Here is a 26,527-nt window from a genome sequence, read left to right as displayed (position 1 = left end):
ACAAGGCAGTTCTCCTCCAACTTTCTGTCCCATTGATACTGCCACTGTAATACTAGTCTAGAAACCTGACTAAATTCATATTCTGCATGCGTTTATTATTATTGGTATGGATTTGTGTAGGTGGAGCATAGGGAATGGTGTTTTTATTTTTAAGAACTGGTCAACCAAGAATGAGTGAATATGTTTTGGCATACCTTTTCCAAAAAAAAAAAAAAAGGGGGGGAGTTGTGAGACAAAGGCTTCTGTGTTGCTTTTTCCAAACTATCCTGTGTCTCCCAGTGACCAACCCCATGGGCAGGTTTTTGGAAAAGTTACTCCACGCTGTAGAGAATCTCTACTGTTTAGTGCTGGGTTGCTTCCAGTCAAGGCTTATATTGTGAAATCACCCTGCCTTATTTGTGGAATTCTGTGGGGGTCCAAATGACATTGTCTTCCATTTGTAACCCTGCCTTATTAATCCCTTAAGGGGAAAAAGACAGAACAGCTGCACAATGTGCTCTCAGTGGTAGCGCTAGGTAGCGCTACATAGACGCCTTTTGGTCTATTACTTCCATCATCCCTGGACCCTGACCATTGGCCATGCTGGTTGTGGCTGCTGGGAGTTATAGTTCAAAACATCTGGAGAGCACCAGGTTGGAGAAGCCTTGTCTAGTAAAAAGCCCTCAATGGTAACTTTCTTTAAAATAAATAAATAAATAAATGGAAAGTGCCAGGCTCAGGACTAGATTCTTAGCAGCTAGACTCTCAGGATATACTTTTTCATGTATGACTTAGCATTGTATGACTTAATATGGGTATGTGTTCGGTTAATGTGTACCCTGAATAATAGTACGCCAAAAAGACAGAACTTCCGGCTCTTCCCGAACCATTAATAACATCAGTGTCCGTAAAGGTCCAGCTGACGTCCGCGTCTCGGATTTCAGGGGCCGCTCGAGTGTTGATGTGTCAGGGGCAATATCGGCACCTCTCGATGCTCCAAGCAAGGGTTCCCGGACCTTGCAGCCTGCAAAAAGGCTGGGCGGGCGGGCGTAAGTTCCAATCTCCAAGTGGCCTTGGAGCCGCTGGTGAGAGATACCCCAGCGTCACGTGACTTTCACCCCAGCTTTTGGTCAGCAGGCGCTTCCCGCGTCGCCAGCCGCGAGTGCTGCAGCCCCACAGGTAACAAGAGCAGAAGCGGCAGCGTTTCCCGCCTGCTGCTCGTCCTCACAAGCGTAGCGTGCCCGCTTGCCGGCCTCAAGGCGGTCCCCCCCCCCCCCTCTTTCTCTCTCTTTCTCACTCTCTCTCAGCAGACGGCGCAGACTGGCTGGGATAAAAGCCGAAGGGGGCTGGAGGAGAGGGGAGCTATGGTTCCACTGCCAGGCGGGTGAGAGCGTGGGGATTCAGGGGAAAGGACGGGTGACAGCGGAGGAGGAGGAGGAGGAGGAGGGGTCAGTTCCTTCTCCCTCCCTCTTCCATCCCTTGAGTGGAAAGAGCGGCCGTGAGACAAACTGACCCCCACGGCAAAAGGTACGCTGCTGCTGCTGCTGCTGCTGCTGCTGCTGCTGCTGCTTCTTCTTCTTCTTCTTCTTCTTCTTCTTCTTCTTCTTCTTCTTCTTCTTCTTCTTCTTCTTCTTCTTCTTCTTCTTCTTCTTCTTCTTCTTCTTCTTCTTCTTCTTCTTCTTCTTCTTCTTCTTCTTCTTCTTCTTCTTCTTCTTCTTCTTCCCTCTTTCCTCTTGGCTACAAACTGTTGTTTGGCAGTGTATGCGTTTGGGAGCAGGAGCGTTAGTGAGTGTATATGTGTACCAACATCAGTTCTGATTAGCCAAGAGAAGCATTGTTTGTTTGTTTGCTTTGGTCGAGTAAGTAAGGTGGCTGTCCGGCCATTTTCAATTAACTTTGGGTACCTAAGTGGTGCTTGGGACTGCAACAGACAGTTAACTCTGAATAAACATGTTAGGGTTGCGCATACAGCATAAGGATGCTGGGGAAAGACCTCACCGAAGTTCTAGGAGTGAGGTGGATGGAGCAGAGAATGCAAATGGTCCTGGAAGACCTTGAGCTGGTGGGACTGGAGGTGATTTGTCAAGCAGTGAAATCTGGTGTGTGTGTCTGTGTCTATGTGTGCTCATGTGTGTGTGTAAGGCTAAGCTAATTGTCTTCTTATCGAAAAGCAATGTCCCTAATCAGTCCTGCCTCATCAGTTAAATGGGATGTGCAGCAGTTTTTGATAAACCACCCAGGAGGAACTAGTTCAACATAGTGTCTCCTAGGTTATGTTTTCGATCTCTTCAGTCTACGTCAGCAAAGCACTTGCTGTTTTGAAAAAGAGGAGAGACAATGCTTTCAGTTCTTTCATAGTTTGACAATTTTAAATGGGCATTTGTCTTTCCTGAAAAGTTTTAATGGCAAGGATTGCAGCATCGTTGATGAAAAAGCAAAAAAGAAGAAATGCCTGAAAAAAATAAATTGAGGGGGGAAATGGTGATGATCACTGGTAGGCATCCCATTGGGAATATCACTAAAGCTTAACCTAGCTAAAAAGCTGGGACTTGGGGTATTTTTATATATCAGGCTTACCTGAGTAACGGCATCTGTAATGCTGCTGGAAGACCTACTACCCCAGTCTGCTTTTTGTAACACCTTAGCTGATGAAGAGATCTGAAGATCTCAGAAACGTATACATTGTTGTTACTGTTTGGTTGACCTAATAAAGGTATTACACTAATATGGATTTTTGGAATGAGTATGTATGTACAGTATGCTTTTATCTCTTTATCACATTTACACCCCACACTTAATGCAAGGAGGTGTACATAGATTTAGCACAGCAAGGATAAAAGGTTGGACTTAAGAGCAACAGCCATCCTGTAAGCTTCATGATGCCTTGGTGTTGATCTTAAACCCAGAGGTTCCTGGTCCAATTCCAACTTGCAGCTTGGCTTTGGACATCTGATTTCAGATTGTCTTTCTTGTCTTCCTGTCCCAAATTAACAAATTTGGGACAGGAAGACTGTAAGGAGCTTTTAAAGGCCATGTTTGAAAGTGCTCTTAAATTACATTTAGCTGAATGGATCAAGTACCTGAGCTCAAATATACGGGTTGTTAACTGTGTTGTCTGCCTGTCTGCAGGTGAAGTAGAGCTCTAATTCTAACAAACCTCAGTAGATTGGTGCAGTATCCAACCTTGTCATTCCATTAGCACAAAATATGTTGTGCTAGTGGAAACTAGGTTCTGAACTATGCGCAAAAGGAGAATCCAATTAAAGTTAACATTTGCGCAAGCGCAGTTTCACAAGTGGTTGAGCATTATGCTTGTGCAACCTATTGGGGAACCGCTTGCACAACTACTTGTGCAACCAGTTGTGCAAGCCTAATGGGCAACCACTTGTGCAGTGGAATGATTCAGCAGAGTTCTGCTAGTGCTATTTGAATTTGTGGAACGACAACGTTGGATACTGCCCTCAGTCTTTAAAGAGAATGCTTCTTTTGCTGGGTTATATTTAATTGCTGGATTATATATTAAATAATCACTGGATTATATATTAAATATTGTGGTACAGTCTTCTCCTTGCAAACCTGTTCAAAACATGTCACATCAAAAAAAGTGTTCTATTCTCCTCCTTCTACTTATGCTGTGGGAGTATTGTGCATTGAACACACTAAATTAAATAATGAAAGGCTGCCATGCCCAAAGTACTTCCTCCCTCAGAGGATGTTTACTGTGTTTCTGTATGTTTCGGTGTTCTGGGCTTGGCTCCTTACATCAGCCTTTGCTGCTTCATCATTTTAGATGTGATTGGATCATTTAATCACTCCCAATGCATGGATGCATCAGAGGCCATCCAAGAAATCAGAGGGGCTGCTCATTGCATCTCTGAATGAATCATACCGTATTTCTTCGATTCTAAGATGCCATCGATTCTAAGACTCACCCCATTTTTAGAGATGTTTATTTGGGGAAAAAGTGCGTCTTAGAATCGAAGAAATACGGTCGTTTTAGACATGCCTTCTATAGCCATGCACACATACAGTAATTCACTCATGCACAAGCACAATAGATGGGCTTCCTTTGTGGCTGGGTAGTGTTATATCATTGTACATGTTTTAGGGTATAGGAGTAAAATGTGCCTCCAAGTATTATCATTTTAAAAAAAACTTTGGTGCTTTGCATAATAAACATTTTTTCAGGTTATTCCTAAATAGTAGAAGTTCTAAAAATATTTTTAAAAGAATAAGTGAAAATTGCTTTATGGTTTGTGAATATGGTTCTCTCATGTGAAAAGGAACATTTTTTAAGGAGACTACTCTTCACTTAGAAGAACTCTGGTGGACTTACTAACCTGCCCTATGGTCTGGTGGTCCTGTTGTTAAATGTCAGGTTGGTTTATTTTATTTATTTATTTATTTATTTATTACACTTATATACCGCTCCCATAGCCAGGGCTCTCTGGGCGGTTTACAATAATACGATTTCCTCATCCATGACTTAATTGAGGATGAGGAGGTTGACCTTGTGTGTACAAGCAAGACCTGGCATAAGGCATTGTGGGGAGAGTGCCAGTTTGGGGAAGGCTGCTGTAGTCTATAGGAATTCTATCTTTCTCTTCAGGCTTATGGAGTGCCAGTCAAGAGTATCTGTATCTTGTGTTTGGGCACCTGAGACTGGTTAGAGATCCTGTTGGTGTACCAATTAGCCTGCTGCCTGAGCAGATGGTCATGGTATTGGATTTGGTGCTGAGGACTCTGACAATGATGATACTGGGGATCTTCAATATTCATGATAGGCTGCTTTGTCCAGAGCACCTTGGGACCATCATGACAACCATGGCACTGTCCCATATTCCTCATGGCTTATTACCTCTATTAGGGAGGTGATAACCAACTGGGTCTGGGAGTTTATATTCCTCCTTACAAGAGCGAATGATCCCAGTCTTCTTAAAGGAAACTGTAGTGAGACAACTTCTGAAAACATAACTGAGTAATTATAGGCCAGTGGCTAACACCCTCTTCCTGAGCAAGGTGCTTGACAATCAGATCCAGACACTCTTGAATGAAATAAATGTTCTAGATCCATTTCAACCTGAGTTTAAGCCTGATTATGTCACTGAATCTGCCTTGGTCACCCTTCACCTAAATTCAGGCAACTTGTGGCTCTCTAGATATTTTGGCCTACAATTCCCATAACTCTGAACCAGCATAGCAATGGTGAGGGATGATGGGAGTTGTAGGCCAAAAAAATCTGGAGTTGCCAACCCTTGCTCTAGAGTGAGAGAGAGGGAATGTAAACCTGTTGATTCTCCTTGACCTCTCTGGCTTTTTATATATTAACCTCGGTATCCTTCTGGACAGGTTGACCTGGTTCATACATCACAGAAGCATTTGGAAGCAAATCGTGGGTTAATTAATCCATGATTGGTGAGCACGTACATTGTGTGTGAGCCATTTTTGCGGTTAAACAACCCAAAGTGAACCTACGATTTGTATTTAGATTAACTTTGGGTGGTTTAATCCAAGAACCCCACAAAGTGTTTGGGTTTGGATGCCATGCTAAAAAACTACAAACAAGGCATCCATAGGTTGTTTTTGGAAGTGGCTCACATGCAGAAGTGGCTCACATGCAGTTTGTGTCCCCACAAATTATGGGTTATTTATTTAATTTCATATCTATCCTGCTCAATAGCTGAAGATGTCTGGGTTTACCCCTGAATGCCGCTGTGATGTGCGAACAAACCAGTTGTTTGAGTTTGGTGAGGATGGTACAGCTTTACAGTGGTCTGCTCATATTGAGTGGCTGTTTCCAGAAGATTGTGATTTTTGCTCAGCTCCATAACATTTAAGTTTTGAGGGCCTGCTAGGCTCTGTTTTATCCCCCATGCTACATGAAACTTCTCAATGAAGTCTTCCGAAAATTTCAGGGTTTTCCAGCTGGACAGCTCCCAGCACTACCAATCAAAAGGTAGGGCTGTGCACGAACCCCCCGAACCACTTTGTGGCCCATTCCGGAACTTTTGGATCAGGCCCGAACCGCTTCAGGTCAATCCGACACTCCCCGTTCCGCAGAGCGAGATCCGCAGCAGGTGGTGGAGGCAGGTAAGTGAGGAAGGGGGGACAAAATGGGGGCCAAATAAGCCCCTCTTCCCCCACTTACCTGCCTCCGTCGTGGTCCAGCGCAGGCTTCAACTGAGGCCTGGGCCTTAGTTGAAGCCTGTGCCAGACCGCAACAGACACAGGTAAGCCCCCCTGCCCCCTTACCTGGCTCTGCCACTGGCGCCGCACAGACTGCGGCACTGGTGCCAGGTGAGCCCCCCCTACTTACCTGCGTTCGGAGCTCCGGATGGAGGTGCACCACTTCTCCTCGATTCGCAGCTCCCCTGACTCAATTCGGATCCGCATTTGGCGGAGGCGGATCGGGTCGCTCCGCTCCGGATTCATGATCCGAATCGGAGCGGAGCACAGCCCTATCAAAAGGTATTGTGCAGTTGTTGTCTTTTCCTCTTTAGTGGAGTTTTGGTTCAGAAAAAAGACAGAATAAGCAGTGGGAAAACAGAAAAATTACAAATGGAAGGCATTGTAAAATTTCATGAATGAGGGTGTTTGCGTGATAAAAACCTTGTCTGGAAGCACCTTTAGAATGTAGTTCCATCAGCTCTGTCTCTTTTTCATCAGATCCATGTGAGACAGTAGCCCTAATTGGGCATTGTATATCTGTTAAAATAAATGTCTGAGGAGAGGGAGAAGTCTACACCAGCCTCCCTCATATTTTCATCACCCTCTGTTCATGGAAGATGCCTTTCTGGAGGGGAGAGCTTCTTCTGTCCATGGAGGCTCTTCATGCAATTGAGAATGCTAGAAAATCAGGGTTCTCAATTACGTGAAGAAACTATTTTTGCCTCTTCAAAATGTCACTTTCACCAAATAGGAGGGCAATGGAAACATTGTGAGGAGGGAAGGAGGCTATACCGCTCCCTGATCTCATAGATTTACAATGCCTGAAATGAGGTTTGTGTAAGTCCTTAATCAGTGCTTAGTATTAGTAATGAAGTGTATGAAGCTCAATCTAGATACTAGATACTCCAGTGAATGTTGTATATCCTGTTCTGAAAGGATCTGATTGGGATTTTGGGATTGCAGTTTTTATGAGTTTAGGCTGGTATGCTAGCTACAACCCTACTTGGATAGAGACCGCTTCAGTGATCCATGCTTTGATAATCTCCCATTTAGATTATTACAATGCATTGTATGTGGGGCTGCCCATGAAGACAGTTCAGCTGAAAATGGCTGGAGTTTTGCTGGCTTCAGTGGCTCCACTAGGAGCAGCCAAGGGCACAGGTTGTGCCCCCTTGATTTATATGGATTTTGGATTTTATTCATGCTCTTATTGGATAGCGCTCTGTGAGCTATTAGATATAGGGCAACTAATAAACCTTAGAAACGAATAACTAATAAAAACAAATTTGACCATATGAATTTATCTAGCCTGAGATCCAAACGCGTACTTAAGGCTCATGTGTATGGCTTTCATTAGCCTAATGGATTCCTTTTACCCATTTTCTTTGGATAGCTAACACCCCTGCCATATCACAAACCATTTTTGAAAATCCTTTTAAGACTGTAATCCTGTGCACATCCCACTGAAGACTGTGGAATCTATTTCTGAGTAAATATGCTTAGGATTGCATTGGTAATTTCAAAAGTAGTTTGTCACGCATAATGATGGAGGGATGCTCTTTGAGAAATCTAAAGCCTACTTTTATTAATTTCACAGTTCTTTGGGTTTTAGCTATAATGCCTACAACTGCAAATTAAGACAAGTCATGGTTCTTTCCTGCAGTTTTACAGGTATGTTCCTAATGAAGAGGAGCAGGATAGTAAATCTTCACAAATTAATCTGTAAACATTTGAAAATATTTAATACTAGCTAGCAAAGAGACCTGGATTCACATGGGTTGGGATAAACCTTAGTTTGATACAGCAAAGCTTTTAAACAAACTTTCTCAGCTGTCAAAGAGCTGGGCACTTTGAACACAGCCAGTCTGAGTGAAACAATGCCTGCACCTCTAGGCATGGGTCCTCTGAGGTACACCCCTGTAGCCACATAAGGGAGGGGTATATCCACTCCATTTCTTTTAGGGGTTGCCTAGAGCATGTGTAGTGGGGAGTGGGCAATCATATCATTGACCCTTAGATCATTAGCCCGGGTTTCAAACTGTATCAAAATTGTAAAGCTATAACTGGTTAGGAAAGTCTGTCACCTAGTGACTGAAGAAAGTAATGCAGGTTTCAAAAACACTAACTTATTAAAAATAATTAAAAATAATGAATGAATTAAAAAAACCACCTAAAATCTAAGGTGCACACCTTAGGGTTCCCTTAGTATGCATGCCAAGTTTCAGGTGTCTGGGTTTCATGGCTTTGGAGCTATGGCACTGATTGATACACATCCTCTTTTGTTATTGTAGAAGAATGGGTGCGCTGTGGGGGGCACAATGGAAGAAGGAATAATAACCATAAAATTAATTCCAGAGACAAAAGGAGAGAAAGAATTAAACTGAAACTTACCCAAGATTATATAGACTTAGTTCTGCCCATCCAAGAAGACTTGGGGTTGTGTTTCTCAAACAGCAGAATCCTATGCCAGATGGCAAACCACTTTTGAAACTGATAAGAGTTGCAAGTCTTTGAATCCTGGCCTTGAACTGGATGAATTAAGAAAATGAAGTGTAGTATAAAGATCAAGAGAAGAAAGATAAATAGGATAAAATAAAAATTTGCTGGCATTTTCATAAAACGTAATGGAGGTTGGGCTTGAGGGTAGCGGTATAATGAAGTAGTGAAAAGTCTTTTGTTTTGGTACTTTGTGTATTTTCTACTCAGCCACAGAAGATGCTTAAGAAAGCAAATGACTGGAAAGTAAGGAGCTTTTTCATAGTTGTCAGACCAATTCTAGAAGCATGCCAAATGGAACCTTTACATGCTCCGTCGGTTTCCTCCTTTAAGTCTGTTTGGAAAAGTGAAACATCTATTCTGAGAATAGATATTAAGTCAGCAGTTACCTTTCCAATCTGTGGAATTTCATAATAAGTTTTTTTTTTTCAACAGAGGTTGAACTTCCTCTTTTCTGGACCATTTGAAATGGTAGCCCATAATGCCAGAGTGCTCTTTTGGTATAATGTCTAACTAATCCCAAACATTCCTGTGTAAATATGATATACAGTCTACTACTTTGTGACTCACTGGGCCGGTTCACATGTCATGATAACCCACCTTGAAAATAAGCTCCAATGGATTGGTTGTTCATTTGGCAGCCCATGTTCCTCCTGACAGATAATCACATGCTCTGCGGCTTTCTGTGGCTTGTTTCCCCCTGAGTCCTCCCACCTGCTCCAGTCATGTATCTCATGGGCGTTTTGTGGCACAACCTCAGCAGCTTACTCCGCTACTCTATTAATGAGTGCAAATGTGGCCATTAGTGGAGTAGTGTTTATTTTGTAGATTTTTTTTCAGGGAGATTTGCACATATATTTTAGCGGCTCCCATATGGTCTTGCGGTTAGGATTCCTGGTTTTCCAGCTGAGAGCCCCCTCCCTCCTGCTACCAACTGTCTTTGGAGAGGCCACCAGTGAGGGAGGAGGCAGCAGCCAGGCACCTCTCCACCATGCCTGGGTCCAGCTCCAGCTGAGAGCCCCCTCCCTCCTGCTACCAACTGTCTTTGGAGAGGCCACCAGTGAGGGAGGAAGCAGCAGCCAGGCACCTCTCCACCGTGCCTGGGTCCAGCTCCAGCTGAGAGCCCCCTCCCTCCTGCTACCAACTGTAACTGCTGAACTTTGCAACTAAGATTGTAGTGCCTGAATTTGCTTTCCTTTTCTCCCTCCTCCTCCTCCCTCCCAATCCCCTTTCCTTTTGTGTCATGTCTTTTAGATTATAAACCTGTGGGCAGGGACTGTCAAGAAATACTTTTGTAAGCCTCCGTGAGAGCCTTTTTTGGCTGAATGGCGGCATAAAAATCCTTAAATAAATAATAAATAAATAAATATTTTTTTCCAATTTCAGGGAGATTTGTGCATATTTAGCGTTTTTTTAATCTTTCAGGGAGATTTGTGGAGATTCACTAAAGTGTAGTAACTACTGTGCTCTAGTAAATTTGTGCAAATCTCTTTGAAAGTTTTTCTATTTAAGTTAGATTTACACCAATCTCCTCAAAGATGGGGGAAAGCACATTAAATTTGTGCAAGTCTCCCTTAAGGTAGGGGAAACAAAATAAAGTTAAATAAGAGCAAATCTCCCTGAAGGTGGGAAAAAAAGTGTTTCTATCAAGGGAGGCAACAAATTGGAGGAGCAAACTGACTAGTGTCCTTTGAAGACATAATAGAAAAGCAATATTGTTAGTGAGATTGTGAGGAATGACCAGGTTTTGTTGTGCTGTAGCCCTTTCCGACAAGCACAAGCTATCATGCCAGGTTTGCACGTCACAACAAGCCACCTTGAACCCAACAACAAGGCATGGGTTTTCAAGGTGGCTTGTATGTGGTTAACCATCCATTTTAAGGAAACTGTGATGTGTTTGAACATCACGACAAACCACCCTGAAACAAACAAGGCTGATAATCCACTGTGGATTGTAATGTTATCCGAACCATGTCACTGTTTTGTTAGGAGCCATTACAGTTTGTAAGTAACAATTAAAGTCCAGTTCTATACTCACTTATCTGAGAATGGAGTGTCCAGCAACTCCGTGAGTAGGATTACACTGGATCAGTTTCAGTTGGTAAGTACCGAGGATGTGTGCAAACTGCTTGGAAGAGTGAGGAGGACAACTTGTCCTCTTGATCCCTGTCCTTCTTGGCTGGTCATCCAGGGAGGAGATTCAGTTAGATTACAACTATGACATATTATTAATGCATCTCCAGAGGTATGAGGCGGGGTGATCATCCAGAGGCATGAAGTGGGGTGCTATCAGTATGGCCTTAGCTAGATGGGGCTTTATTCCAGGGCGATCCCCGGGATCGTCCCTGTGCGTCCACATAAAGCACAGGGGATCCTGGGATCAGGGAGGGATGATCCCTCCCTTGCCCTGGGATCTTGCCCTCTCCTTTAGGCCTGCTTTTTCCACGGTCTCGCAGAACGTGTGGCCGGGTGCCGTGGTTTGTCCCAGCTCCTCGTGATTCCTTGCGAGGAGCCAGGACCCGCACATGGGGCACAGAGCTCCTCAGGAGCACTGCGCCCATTGGGGGCGGGTGGGGGGAGCGGGGAAAGGTTTTTTTTTTTTAAAAAAAATTACTTACCTTTTGCACATGAGCATTCGTGCGCTACTGTCCCCTTAAGATTTTTTTTTAAATGGTGGGTGCAACGCCTCTCCCTCTGAGGCTGTTGTGCGCCATTTGTGTACTGAGGGGGAGATCTCGCAATAAAAATATCACGGAATCTTCAGCCCTCCACCCCACTAGACCGCTAGGTCTAGCTAAGGCCTATGCTGATGACACCCAAATATATTTCTCTATGCCTCTGTCAACAGTGTCAGCTAAGGATAGTGTGTCTCCTCTGAATGAGTTCTTGGAGGCAGTAATGGGCTGGATGAGGAAAGACAAACTGAAGCTGAATTATTATTATTATTATTATTATTATTATTATTATTATTATTATTATTGTTATTATTATTTCTGAGTAGATTGCACTGCAATTCTATTGTGACAAAATCGTACAGAGTGAAACTTAATACACTGAAACTAGTTATTTCCAGAACAAGCATGCATGCTGGTTGCTATAAAAGTTAACATATATTGAGTTGCAGCTATTTGAAGTAAGTACAACCTTTGCCCATGCAACCCATACATATTGCAAAATTATTTCTGCTTAAGAGACAAGATCTATTTCTGTTTGGCGCTCTATATATACATGAAAGAATACTAAGCAAGATCACTTACTTGAAGGCTAAGGCCATGGCTAGATGAGGGGGTTGGAGGGCAACGATCTTGTGATTTTATGATTGCGAGATCGTCTCCCTTGTCTACTCCTGGCACATGACATTGTGGCCGCCATTTAGAATTTTTTTAAAAGGAAAGGAGCGCATGAGCGCTCAAACGAAAGGTACGTTTATTTTTTAAAAAAACACCTCCCCCTCCCCCACTCTACCCCCAATGGGTGCAGAGCTCCTGAGGAGCTCCATGCCCTGTGCCCGGCTCCTCTCAGTTACTTGCGAGGAGCCAGGACAATCCGCAACATGTGGCCAACGTTCCGCAGTCTTGGGATCATCCCGAGACCACAGAAAAAGCAGGAAAAAAGGGTAGGGCCATATCCCAGGCCAAGGGAGGGATTATCCCTCCCTGCTCCCGGGATGCCCTGTGCATCATGTGGATGCACAGGGATGATCCCGGGGCAATCACCGGGATATCGCCTGGTCTAGCCAATAGCCTAACTCTCCATAACTTCTGATACATAAGGATTGGTAGTTACTGGACAAAATCTGTGGCGAGACCATTGCATACATGACTTTTCATCATTCAGTCACTGTTAACATAAAGTGAAAACCTCATTATCCCAGATATACTGAGCTTCTTGGAAAGCCCCCCAGAAACTTAGCCAGGACTCCCTCCATCGGAGCTTTCCAGTGCTGCTGCCTGCTGAGTGCCTGAAAGCTGAGAGAGGAGGAGTTATTGTTTTGTTGTGGTTATTAAAAGAACTTTAATAACAACAAAAGAAACCCAAAATGTCTCTCTCAGCTTTCAGGCACTGAGCAGGCAACAGCACTGGAAAGCCCCAAGGGAGGAAGGCCTGGCTAAGTCCTCCAGGCAGCTTTCCAAGAAGCTGAAACAGCTGGAGAGGCTGCAAGGACAGAACGGGGGGGGGGGGGGGAAATGGTAAAAGAAAGAGCCGCTGAGCCACCACCTTACAGCAAGGTAACTACTGAAGCCTTGCACCTAGAAAATTTTCTCCAAAATTCTCACCCTTCCCACAATTTCTGGGTGTCATTTCTTTTGCCCCTCCCCCCAACGAATGGTCAGAAATAAATAGGTTGAAAAATTTGGCACAGGGCTAGCATGAATGGAAGGCACATTGGTGTAATAAATGAAACAACCCATTTTCATGTGACATGTGTGGACTACAAACTCCTATGTTAAGCTAAAAACGTATGTTACATGAAAGTAGTTGTCTGTGCATCAACTTTATAATCATGTGTGAGTGAAAAATCCATGAAAATTATAATTGATTACTTCAGTCATAGTGTTGCAGTTACCACAAGTTTCAAAGTTTACAGAAGTGCAGCCAGTCTCTCTGTCCATCCAAGTTTGGCCTGACATTATGACATTCTCTCAGTGCTGGATAAGTACTAATAAGCTAAGGCTGCAATCCTAAATTCACTTACTATGGAATAAGCCCCATTGAATGCAGTAAAATTGGTCTAGCCTTTTTGAGCAGAAGATTTGCTTTTCATTTTTTGTAATGTTCTGCCACATATCAAACAAAGAGAGGGAAAACGCTAATAATACAGAATAGACGTCTGGAGTGACTCCCAGTTCTCAAAGAAATCAATGGAAGATGTATGAAGTTAGCAGTTGTGAGTGAAGAAGGAAGCATGGAATAAAGACACAGACATCAGAACTTGGGATAAACTTGGGCCTCTTTATTTAAACAACCAGGGAGATTCAGCCCCTCTCTGGATCTGCAAGTGAAAGTGCAGGAATCTATATGTCCTTTTCTCAGGTAACTTGCCTGGCTTTCTGGGCGAGCCACTCTCCTCAGTCAGGAGTAGGGTAAACCTGGCCTCTCCCTTATGCGACACTTTGAAAGTGTGGGGACACCATCCCGTGTCACCCCCACTTGGAGCTGTAAAACTCTGAGTAGATGAGGCAGGTTGATCTCTAAAGGCATACCATATCCTGATGCGGGAGCCGTAAAACTCGCTAGGAGCAGGACTTCTAGATATGCCAATCACCAAAAGGTGGGTACCGTCCCTATTCTGCTGAGCAAATTCCTGCACATCCTTCTACCAAATCAACCTATTTATCCACCCTCTTAATAAAACCTCCAGTATGGAGTAGGCAAAAACGTCCCCACCATTTATGGGGAAGAAAAAATTCCTACACAGACCTCCCCACCAAAGGCAGCAACTGGCTAAGCCCCATACTAGAAGAAAGGAGGGAGGGAGCTGAAAGAACCAGAGAAGCCAATGGTTGGGCGGGGACAGCCTTTATAGGCTTGGCCTCACCCTTGTCTCACGTGGCCCACTTGTGCTTACACGTGAGGCCTTTATTCCCCTCCTCTCTACCAGCAATAACCCCTCTTCCCGCTCAAGCCATGCCGGCTGAGCAGGAAAACAGACTTATGAAGAACAGGACACTTGCCTGTTATATTCATATGCATTATGGGTAGGGTTTTATGCTTCAGCGTTGATCTATTTACTATTCAAATGCAGCTGTTCCTAATACTTGTTTTTCAAGATAGTTTGGGTGTTCACAGTGCTGTATTACCATTTCATGTTAATTAACAGCTGTTGGTGTTTTTATTTTGCAATCTCTTTGTGGTGTTAGTACATAAATGGATAAGAACTAAGGTTGCAATTTTCACTCCACTCTTGTAAGGCATGCATTGGGTCACTGAATATTTGGTGTTTATACTACTGCTGGAAGATGCAGTAATAGTTTAGTTTTTCCAAGGATGGTTCTGAAATAGAATGTAACTACTTAACTCATCCTTGGCAGAAGTAGTTGAATAGCATTGTTGTAGGGAAAGAAGCATAATTCCTCATTCAGTGCAAGACAAGATAGCATCTGCTCCAAATTTGTTCACACTTTTGCCAGTTCTTATTTTGGACTGAGGACCTAATCTTGAAATTCAGCATAGGAATTACATTTAAAATGTTATAATTGCTTTTGAGTTCTCAATTACTACTATCTGTCTTTGTATTGTCAGGAAAATCTGCAGGCATCAGAATTCTCCTGCAAAATTTGTTAGAATAAGAGTTTTACATTAGAAATTTAAATGCAAATTAATTTCATATTGTCTTCATTTGAGTACTTATAAAATATCATTTTTGGCAGGGCTATTTATAGTTTTTTAAGGAAAAATATATAATTAAATCCACATTCAAAATATTAAATTGTTATGGTTTTACTTTGTTTGAGCTATCTTCTTATACATCTGTACTTTGGGAGCTTTTGGCTGCCTGTTTGCAAGTGGAGAAGGAAGCATAGAATAAAGACACAGATACCAGAGCTTGGGATAAACTAGGGCCTTTTTATTTAAACAATAAGGGCGATTCAACCCCTCTCTGGATCTGCATGTGAAACTGCAGAAACCTATGTGTCCTTACCACAGGCAACTTGCCAGACTTCAGGAGCAAGCCACTCTCCAAAGCCAGGAGTTGGGTAAACCCGGCCCCTTTCTTATGTGACACTTTGTAAGTGTGGGGAGACCACCCTGTGTCAGCCCTGCCCGGTGGCACAATGATTCCAAGTAGATGAGGCAGGAGGGTCTCCAAAGGCATACCATATCCTGACATGGGAGCCGCATAGCCCCCTAGGAGCAGGTCCTCTGGATATGCCAATCACCAAAAGGTGCCAGAGTGCTCACCGTCCCTAATCGAATATAGCAATTTCCCACACATCCCTACAACCAATCAACCTATTTATATCTACCCTCCTCTAATGGAACTTCCAGTATGGAGTAGGCAAAAACCTATCTCATTTAGTGGGAGGAAATATTCCTACTCAGCCCTCCCTCCAAAGGGAACAACTGGCTAATCCCATACTAGATGAAGGGAGTGAGGGTGGGAGCCGGAAAACAAAAGAGGCTGATGCTTGGTGTGGCTGGCGGTTATAGGCTCTGCCTCACCCTTGCCTCACATGGCCCACGTGTGTCTACATGTGAGGCCCTTATTCCCCTTCCTCCCCCCCCCCAGCAACAACCCCTCTTCCCGCTCAAGCCATGCTGGCTGAGCGGGAAAACGGACTTATGAAGAACAGGACACTTGCCTATTATATCCATATGCATTATATCCATATGGGAGCCGGAAAGTGAAAGATGTCGATGCTTGGTGGGGCTGGCCTTTATAGGCTCTGCCTCACCCTTGACTCACATGGTAGACATGTACTAACATGTGAGGTGCTTTATTCTGCTCCTCCAAACCCACAGCAGCTGTTTTCCTGCCCAAGCCGCCCCAGCTGGGCGGGTACCGGATTTCTCTATCGCAGGTAAAAGCACTTTTAAACAAAGTGTACACCTAAGATTGTTTGGTGGTTTTCAATCCAGGTTTAGTTCAAACAGTAATTATAGTACAGCATTTTTAAAAATCCATTTCTTTTTTAATTGATACAAATAAAATTTCCTAATTAAAATACAACATTTTCTCAATATTTTAACATCTATTAACTTAAATTTAAACTTTGCTGTTTGAATTCCATATTTTAACCTATATCAATTTTTTGCTGTGTGATTTTATCCTGGTTGTGCTTTTTATATTGTATTTTGTATTTGTGTTTTTAGATTGTTGGTTGTTTTTATGCTCTTCATGATTTTAATTTTTGTGAACCGCCCAGAGAGCTTCAGCTATTGGGCGGTATAAAAATTTAATAAATAAATAAATAAATAGTAAAGTTTTAAAAAGCAACTAAAGTTGTATTTCCAAAGCATTTCTTGCTGTTTCAAAAGAGAGCATTGCTAAGCCCATTTGGCTTACCAGCACTTCTTTATAGAGGTCTGGCAGTTTCACAGGCAAGGAGCTTCGATATCAAGCTGTCTGACCTCCAAATCAGACCATGTTTATGCAGTTTCTAAAATATTAGTTCACTGCCAATATGTCAATACTGGTTGCTCTTCCATAAATCTAAGTTCACAATCTTGACTTCTAAGAGTACATTTCTTGATCAAAAACTTAAATATACACTTTTCAAGTTAAATTAATTAATTTTTAATGTATGTCTTTGGCACAGTGATTTCTTACTCAAAGTTTACTCATTAAACTAAGTACATATTTTTCTAGACATCTGTATATCAGTTAACCTTTATATCTTATATGATAATTTTTGCTCATTAATTGATAAGCGAAAACTTTAAATTTCACTCTGCCCCTGAATAATACAGTTTGATGACTTCCTGTTTCTCACATAATCATTTTCCTCTTTAGTATGAATTATAGTTCAGCTTTTTCTCTTTGGATATTATCCAATCTGCTTTGCCAATTACATTTTGATAATGATTAACTAAAATTCATTGTGGACTCAGTTTGTGAGTTTGGTACCAGTAACCTTATTATTTATTCAATTCTCTGGATTCCTAATTACCTTTCATGCAACCTGCTTAATTGCCTAGGGCTTGCAACTCCTAGACAACTGCATTTGCTTGTGTGTGTGTGTGTGTGTGTGTGTGGGGAATAGTCACTTTTTTCAGTACTCATTTTGAGAACACTGAGTACTGTGTCACCAACCTTTTATGACAAACCTGTTTCTTGCAGTATTTATGTATTATTTTTTTGAAGTGCTTTCATTCTGGTTTTGATATTTTTGGGATATAAGATTTTGAAATCTTAATACTTTGATTTTGTTTGCATCTAAATTTCTGAAATGCAAATTAATAAACTGGCACAGCCATGCAGCAGTGCTTGAGGGGGCACAAGTGGATCATCTATTCCTTAAGTGATAGGGGATGAAGAAGGAGAAGAGACAGTGAAAATACTTTTATTATAGTCTTAGGTGTATATTTAAGCCAGTTAGCTTTTCAGGATTCTGTCATTATAAAGAGTCAAAGAACTATTAATCACAAAATCAAAGTGATTTTCCTTGCCAGTATGATACTTGGCTAGCCACATTGACAGGAAAGGTTGTAATTGCTCAAATATCATAAAATGTCCAGTAAAGAATGGCTGAGCTATAGCAGTTTTAAAAGTTTGATTTCAGATAGAAGTGCCCCATATTCCCTACTATTTTTGTGCCAGCCCAAAATATTTCTGACTCCCCCCCCCCCTCTTAGTAGTTTAGATTGGGTCAACAATTGAAGCACAGAGGGTCTGACTCTCGCTAGCTGTTTTAACAAACTGTTGTAGATTCCTAAAGTTAGGAGGTTTCAAGAATCAACCATGTAATTAAGGGCAAGTTATTCCGCACAAAAATAATTAGGTGATAATTTGACAGCCACTATCCCAGTTCCCATGGCAACACCACTGACAACCACCAATCATGAAGCAGTATGGTGACAACACACTCATCCCCTAATCTTTAGAGGATTACAGGTGAAAGACCAAAGGAAAGTGTGAGTCTATGGAGATTATATTGTAAGCAAGCACAACATATGAGTCTGTAGAAAATGTGTTTTGCTTATCTGGTGTGGAAGTAAAGGTACACAGCTGAACTGAACAATTTCCATGCATTTTATTGCATGAGTGAATTTGTCAGTGCCTTAACTCTTTCCTTAATTCCCTTTCCTTAATGGCATAAATAATTAAATATGCCATGCCATCAGTGTACATAGTGCTTCAAGCATAAGCATGATAGATGGGTTGCTTACTCAAGGTGCATGTAATCTAAAATTGTTGACATGGGCTGCATTTGGACATCACAATAGCCCATGATGGGTTAATAAACTACTCATAGCCCATGAGCCCCTGCTATATGAGTAGTCTAATAAGCTGCTGTGAGTAGCTTAAGCTACTATGTGTACTTTGACTCACCACCCTGCCCCTGTTCTGCTGTAGTCCTCCCACATGAGCAGTGGTGCTGTTTCATCTTTGAAATGCTGGATGTTTGCAGAACTAGGACAACACTCCTCCCCCAGTCAAGAGGCACCTGATCCACCACCAAATCCCTGTATAATAGCTCACCAAGGAGAAAATCTGAAAAGGGGGAAGTGGCTAGAAAACCGGGGGGGGGGGGGTTTGCAGGATTGGTAACAAATGCCACACACAGTGTCTTCTAGTTGGGAGGCACCCAATCCACCATCAAACCCCTACACATTTACTGCAGAGTAGAAAAAACCCAACTGCCCCTAAAAGAGAGAGAACCTTAGATGTTTGCAGGATCTGCACCATACTTAATAGCCAGCTCCTCTACTAAGGAGGCACCTGATGCACTACAAAAACAAAGTCCTAACTGTGGAAGCAGTAAAAAAAATCCCAGGTGTACCAAAAAGTGGGAGATACCTATAACTAGGGCTGTGCACCTCGGAGGCCAGTTTGGAGCCCTCAAAGCAGCCGCTATCCGCCTCGGGGCTGCTTTGCGGGTTGCCCAACTCACCTCAGCACTGAAGCTGAGGTGAGATTCGGGCCCTCCAAGGCGACTCGGACTTTTCTAGGTGCTGTCTGCACAACCAGTACCCAGAAAGTCCTCCCTTTCCCCACTTACCTGCTGCCACCACCACCTCACTTCTGCCGGCTTCCATTGCCCGTGACGCAGGTAAAAATAACCAGGTTGTGCGTGATTTTAAGATATTGCGGGGCCTCTGAGTTATTAGTACCTCTATGGACACCGTAAAGGAGGCAGGCTATGAGGTTTGGTTCTTATCCTGCAAATCTCCAAGGTGTTATAGGTAGGGCTGTGCACCGCCTCGGGCCGAGGAACCAAATCTGAGCTGAGGCAGGCTGATTCACTTGCCTCGGCTCGGTTCTGAGGCGGTTCAGCTCAGCCTGAGGCGCCCCAAAGCCAATGAGCTCCGAAGCTTTGGGTCGCCTTACCTGCCACCTCCACTTCCTCTGCCTCCTCACTTCTGCTGGCTTCCATCGCGGGCCTCTGAGTTATTAGTAGAGGTACTAATAACTCAGAGGCCCTGCAATATCTTAAAATTGCACGTGGCCTGGTTATTTTTTCCTGCGTTGCTCGCGATGGAAGCCAGCAGAAGTGAGGAGGCGGAGGCAGTGGAGGTGGCAGGTAAGGCTTGCCTGGTGCCACGCCAAATCGGCCCGAGGTGCCCCAAAGCTTTGGAGCTGATTGGCTTTGGGGCGCCTCGGGCTGAGCCGAACTGCCTCAGAGCCGAGCTGAGGCAGGTGAATCAGCCTGCCTCGGCTCAGATTTGGTTCCTCGGCCTGAGGCGGTGCACAGCCCTACCTATAACACCTTGGAGATTTGCAGGATCAGAACCAAACCTCATAGCCTGCCTTCTTTACACTGCTAGCTTGGCCATTTTGACATCTTCCTAAGCAGTAAACTATGAAAGAGCAGAGCAGCAACTGCTCTTGTCACACAGCTCTGTAGCCAGCTAAAACAACACATGGTGACAACCACACAATATGATAACCCATGATGGGTTAAATAACCCACTCTGCAGACCATCAGTTATCAGAGTGGGTTATTTTGATCAAATAAGCCGTCGTCGGTTAAAAACTCTCACCAGATGACATGATAACCCATGGGTTATCATGACATCTGAACCCACGGAAAGAATACAGGAAGAGATGAGAGAGGCTGAATGCTTAATGTTTCTTGAAATAACAATTAAAATCTTATCTATCAATCAATTAATTGTTTATTACAGTCACAGACCAGCAAAAACAATATAAAACATACAAAAGATAGCTAATAAGTGACATGTAAACAAAATACAGCTTTATGGAGTTTCTTCTCTCAGGAGAATTGCAACATTCCCCCCCCCCCCCCAATTTGCATTTAGGTCATAAGAAACTTAGAGACATGGGAGGACACATCCCTTAAACAAATTAATACCAAAGTTGTGGGGTTACATCCAGAAAAGGCTGTTAATAATGGAAAGATTAGCTTCCTTCTGCATTCCTTATACATGTTATAATGCAAAACGTCATGTTCAACAAATTCTATTGCTCCAGTGCCACAGGGACATATCTGTTCATTAACTGGGATTTTACTAAATCATCCTTGTAGCAAATCTTATATTTATATCTCCAAAATAGTTGAAAAGGATTATGAGAGATCTTAATAAAGAAAAAAAATATGAAATCAACCGAATGGTGATTAAAGCTTCAATTCTCAGAAGGGCTTACTTTTAAGTAGACATTTGTAGACACGCTTAGGATTGCACTCCAGTCCATACAGTGCAATTTTCAGGCCCTTAGTACCATGCAAATGCTCAGTTTCTTCAGCGAAACTAAATGGCCTGTAACCTGTTGTCTATTTGAATAAGTCTAATGAGCTGTGAAATAAATTCACTGACACTTTCTCTGCAGCTACAGGCATGGTTTACCTCTCTTAGCTACCATTCATTCTTTCCTTTAGTTCTTTGTTGTTGTTTTTTACTCTAATCCACTTGTAGCAGTGGATTTCAAACTATGTTCAGGAACACTTTCCACATTGATCCATCTTTAGCAAAAAACCTGTACATTGTTGAGAACTCTAGGATGTTTTGTTGATTGCCAGAGATGCTGATGAAATCTTTGGAAACTGAATTGTGGAAAACCAGGTTAACCATTTTATTATTTATTGACAGTATTTCAGTGACCCATACCTGAAATAAAAATTCACCTAAGAATGTGCCCAAGGGTGAAATCCAATGTTGTATGGACTTGTAGGATTTTCTCCCCTGTGACAGATTTTAATTTGATTTTTCTAAACTGAACCGTGTATCAGAATTATATAAAAGATAATAAAATGTTGTTGTTTTGTTATTATTTAGAGAAGCCCAAATGCACCCCCCATGTCCACAATGGAAAATCAACCTTGTTCCTTGCATTTTGTATCTTTCACTGCAATATTAATGTTTCCGATGCCTTGCATTTTCTTTGTTTATATTCCAAAATAAGACCTGAGAAAACAACTGATTATTCATACTAGGAAAAACAGATTTAAATTTAGGGTGCACAAGGAGGTGCTGTAATTTCCTGGGAGATTTTATCCAAGATGTCACACTCACACATCTTTTCAATCAGCAATGGTAGCATACAAAGAAATAGCCCACTTACAAGCTACTACTGTTACTGAGTTTTAAAGCTACTATTGCTGTTTTGGTGCAACAGTAGCTGCCTCCTGTGGTAATCCTGTTTCTCTGATTCAGAAAACAATTACCCATAAACCCATATGTGGAGCAGTATCATGACACACACAGCAGGACTTAATTCTTCTTCGTTCTTGTTCCATAAGATTGCCTGGGGAAGTGTCAGGGACAGGATTGGACATAAAACTGTGGTGTAAGATGCTTACAGCACAATCCTATACATGTCAACACAGAAGTAAATCCGACCAAGTCCAGTGGGCGTTATTCCCACGTTATTACAGCTAAGCTGCTGACTGGCATACATCAGCAGTTCTATGCTATTATGTCTCATTGAATACAGTGGGACAAGTTAACATGCGTAGGACTGGCTACACATCTCTCTATATGTTGCTAGATATTCCCCCACTTTACAAGAATTGAAGGATGTAGTGAAGTGGATCGAGCTGCTGAGTTGAGGAGTGCTTCTCAAGCCAGCGGCTCCATCAGGAAGTGTCTTTGCCATGCCCTCACCTTTCCCTGTTGAAAAATGCAAGGATGGAGTGAACAAACTTAATCTTGAGCCAGCTTTACTTCATCCTTGACTTTTCCAAACAGGAAAAGTGGGGATGGAGCGAAGCCACCTCCCAACAGATCTCAGTCGGGAGCCACTCTCCTGCCCTTTCTCTTCTCAGAGGGTATAGAGTTTCAGTGAAGGGGGGGGTCTCATGGGGCAGATGGGGAGGCTTGGGTGGCCAAATTTGGTCTATGGGCCAGAGGTTCCCCATCCATGATTTAAGGTATGAACCATCTGTTCTAAATGACAGCTTTCTTTTATAGCTTTGGCTTCTAGGTATACTGTAGTTTTAGACAACATGGCAGAAGTTTGTAAGGCATTACTTCATTATGGCACAGGTTCATAAGGCATATTATAGAATCATAGAATAGCAGAGTTGGAAGGGGCCTACAAGGCCATCGAGTCCAACCCCCTGCTCAATGCAGGAATCCACCCTAAAGCATCCCTGACAGATGGTTGTCCAGCTGCCTCTTGAAGGCCTCTAGTGTGGGAGAGCCCACAACCTCCCTATTTTATTATTTATTTATTTATTTATTTATTTATTTATTTATCATACTTATACCCCGCTCCTCAGCCAAAAAAGGCTCTCAGAGCGGCTTACACTTAGGAAAAAAGACAGTCCCTGCCCTCAGGCTTACAATCTAATAAAGACATGACACACAAGGAAAAGGAGTCAAGGAGGGAGGGAGGGAGGAGAGAGAAAGAAAGACAGAGAGAGAGAGAGAGTCCAGCAGGAGCAGGCCCCGATGTTACTTCTGCCTGCTCCTGTCCCCTCGGTCCTTCTTCTTCCCCACAGGGCCAAGATGGCAGTTACTCCCTAGGTAACTGATTCCATTGTCATACTGCTCTAAAAGTCAGGAAGTTTTTCCTGATGTCCAGCTGGAATCTGGCTTCCTTTAATCTTGGCCCTAATACTGGAGTTTTAAGTTTAGATTGTGGGGGAAAACAAAAACTTGCTTTAAAAATAAAAGGAGATAGAAGGAGAAATTGAACACAACTGAGATACTCTCTTTTTTAAAAGCGGCATTGTTATTTTAAAATGGATAATCTCCAGGCATTACCTTTTTATGACTTTACTAAGCATATTGCCTGAGGATGACTTACACAGCACTTCCTTTTCAAAATGTCATCTTTGGAAGATATATGAAGCTAAGTGGATGAGCACTTTGCATTTCTGGACAGTAAGCTGTGGAGGATGCTATACATGGTGTATTGTACTGTCCACTCTGCATATGCTGTAGTTGCAAAGCAAAATTGCTAATTTAGTAGAGTCTGATGTACTAGACACCATATGTCTTAAATTACTCTAATAGTTTTTAACCCCTCACCCCAAATGTATTGTTTAATACTTTGGTGACAACCATTGGTTTAAAGCTAATAAACTGAGTTTCCATTGACTGTGAAGATTCTTGCACTGCAATGTTCTTGGAGCAAGACATTACATAGGGCCTATTAAGGGAGATCTAATTCACGGTATTTTATTGGATATTATATTTAACGGGGCTGGTTGGGGAATGCTGGGAGTTGTGCAACTTTTTTCTGTTTAAACATGCATAGCATTGCACCCTTACTTATTTAAGGCATGCCTTTTTAAACTAAAATGTGATTAATAAAATATAGATAACATAGCAAACTTTAAAATACATCCAATAAAATACATTAATAAGAATGAAATAACATGGCACACCATATTGAAACCTACTTAGAAGTAAATCAGTTTTAGATGCCAAAAGCCTATCTGAATAAAAAATGGGTTTGGCTGCCAGTGGACAACAATGATGTAATCAACCTGGCCTGACTCGGGAGCAGGGGTGTTGCTATGTACTTAAAAGATCCAGGGCACAGGCCCATAACACAAATTTGCATCTGTTTATCAAATCGAAGTGGGGAGTGTATGTTTGTGAGTGTATAGATAGAGACATACATGCATAAGGCATATGCACTGACTTCCCCCCTTCAACTCAGACCCTGATTCAGCCGTTTGGAAAACATTCCACTTCTGCTCAGGCCAATTTAGAGTCTGTCCAATTCAGCTCAGTTCCAAACCTGAGTCAAGATTAGGAAAACTGAGTCTTTATGATTCCTCTTGACTATTACGGAAAATTAAAAACAACAACACTGCAACTTTTTTCTCTTGGTCAGAATTGGATGATAATTTTGGGCAGAGTAGCCCTTTAGGAGGGAATGATGTCTGCCCAATATATTAAAAAAAGAAGAAGTGCACTCTGAGCATGCACTAAGTGCCTTTCCCTCATCACTGAAGCTAGAGTTTATGCAAAATGAAAAAAAACACAATGACAAAAAATGCAAAGGACTGCGCTGAAAGGGTAGTCAATTATTTAGAATGGAATTGCGTTCTAGACCAACTGAAATGTCTGAACAGTTTTAAAAGGCAGTAAATACTGTAAAGCATTTTAGATTGTAAGCCTATGCGGCAGGGTCTTGCTATTTACTGTTTTACTCTGTACAGCACCATGTACATTGATGGTGCTATATAAATAAATAATAATAATAATAATACAGTAAACAGGATGTAACTAAGGCATGTGTCACTACTGCCAGATCCAACATCTCCAGGAATGGGCGCAGTTGGCACAAGAGCCTGAGCTATGTAAATGAACTCATCAAAACCAACAAAACCTGGTCATCAAGTTTCAGGGCTTTTTAGAGGAGTAAACTGAAGTGATGCACCTGAATTTCCAAGGGAAGTGTAACACCATCCAACAAATACCTTTTGATTAACCAGAAGCACCAGTGCTTTGTCTTAAATAGTTTTCAATTTGTATGCCCTCATAAATAAATTCCTATTATTTTCACTATTCTGGCAGCCTGTTTCCGTATCTCCTCTATTTTTTTTTTATTCTGGCATTGAATGAGGAGAAGGAAGGGGGCATCTGCTTTATCAGTTGAAGACAAAATCCTGGGAGTTGTTTGCTAGAGGATTGACATCATGCAGATTTTGCAGTCTCCTTTCTTCATCATGCTGAGTATACCAACATTAAGTCATTCCAAATTTTGCATGTACAATTTTTCAACCAACTTAGCTAGGGTGTGTGTGCTTTGTCATCCGGATTTTCAAGTGAACCCTGCACACAACACAATTGTAGGTAAGTCTAGTTAGGCTGTTGCAGATTCCCCTCACCCCCATTCTCTCAAATTGCATCACTGATTCCATGAAACATTTTGAGTGAATCCATTCTTTTAAAGTAGTAAAGAATACTGACAGGGTTTTGGTAAGCAGATAGTGTTCTTCCAATTCAGAAAAACACATCTCTTCAGCTTGTGCCTTGGCTTTCTATTTGGCTTCTTCATGCTAATGTTTTCAACATGTCACTGGAAGCCATGATTGATGAGAAGTTTGTGACTTGCTGCATCCAAGTAAAACACCAAAGAACTGAAATAACCCCTTTCTCTCTTAAAATGTTTTTTTTAAAGAAATATAATACATTTCCGCAATGAAGAACTGTATTTTGTTTTTTAGCTCATGGGCACAATCCTATGAATGTTTAGACAGAAAAAGTCCAACGACTCAAAGCACTCCTGAGCCAACCATGCTGGCTGGGGAATGCTGGGAGCTGTAGGACTTTTTCCTCTGTAAAGATACATAGTATTTCACCCTAACATTAGTGAATGTTGGAGTTCGTGATGCTCAAGCTACATCAACATTATATTTGAATTCTTCATAAATGATGTTACAGACCTCTTAAGTTCATCCAATTTAAGCAGAAAGTGATCAAGAGTCTTACTTCAACTTTGGAATCTGAAGAAATCTTGCATTCACCAATGGTATGCTGTTGAAAATGGCATTCAAGTGGTGAGTTCTACATATACCTCTTTTATAGTTCATTTTTTTAATGGATGGCAGCTCATTCTAAATGGATGTAAGCCAATATCTTGTGAGCATCCTACTTGCACTGCCAGGAAGGTACAGTGGAGATACGGATGGACACCAAATAATGGTTGCTTTCCACAGGGTAAAAGCTCCTAAATAGTATAGTGTGGTGGATAAGTGTTGCATCTGAGGGGGGGGGTGCATGTATGTTATTCCCTTTGTGAGTCAAGGTTTGTCCAATAGCTGACACCTATAGCACCCCAACATTCTCCTCACCCTAT

General features: G+C 42.3%; 1 protein-coding gene across 4 annotated transcripts in view; it reads left to right on the top strand.

Moving 5' to 3' along the window:
* Positions 1-1,315: 1,315 nt before the first annotated feature.
* LEPR (leptin receptor) overlaps positions 1,316-26,527 on the top strand; it is a 69,639-nt gene continuing 44,427 nt past the window's right edge. Inside the window, exon 1 of one of the 4 annotated variants that reach the window (XM_063137712.1) lies at positions 1,316-1,363. In XM_063137712.1, coding sequence (XP_062993782.1) covers positions 1,344-1,363 — 20 coding nt within the window. In that variant the 5' untranslated portion in view covers positions 1,316-1,343. Of the gene's footprint in view, positions 1,364-1,399; positions 1,507-1,820; positions 1,839-12,852; positions 12,873-26,527 lie in introns of those variants that run through there. The other 3 variants (XM_063137720.1, XM_063137734.1, XM_063137726.1) reach the window with 3 other exon arrangements.

Source organism: Elgaria multicarinata, chromosome 1 (genome assembly GCF_023053635.1).
Source record: "Elgaria multicarinata webbii isolate HBS135686 ecotype San Diego chromosome 1, rElgMul1.1.pri, whole genome shotgun sequence".
NCBI lineage: Eukaryota > Metazoa > Chordata > Lepidosauria > Squamata > Anguidae > Elgaria > Elgaria multicarinata.
This window is presented reverse-complemented; position numbering and strand designations above follow the sequence as displayed.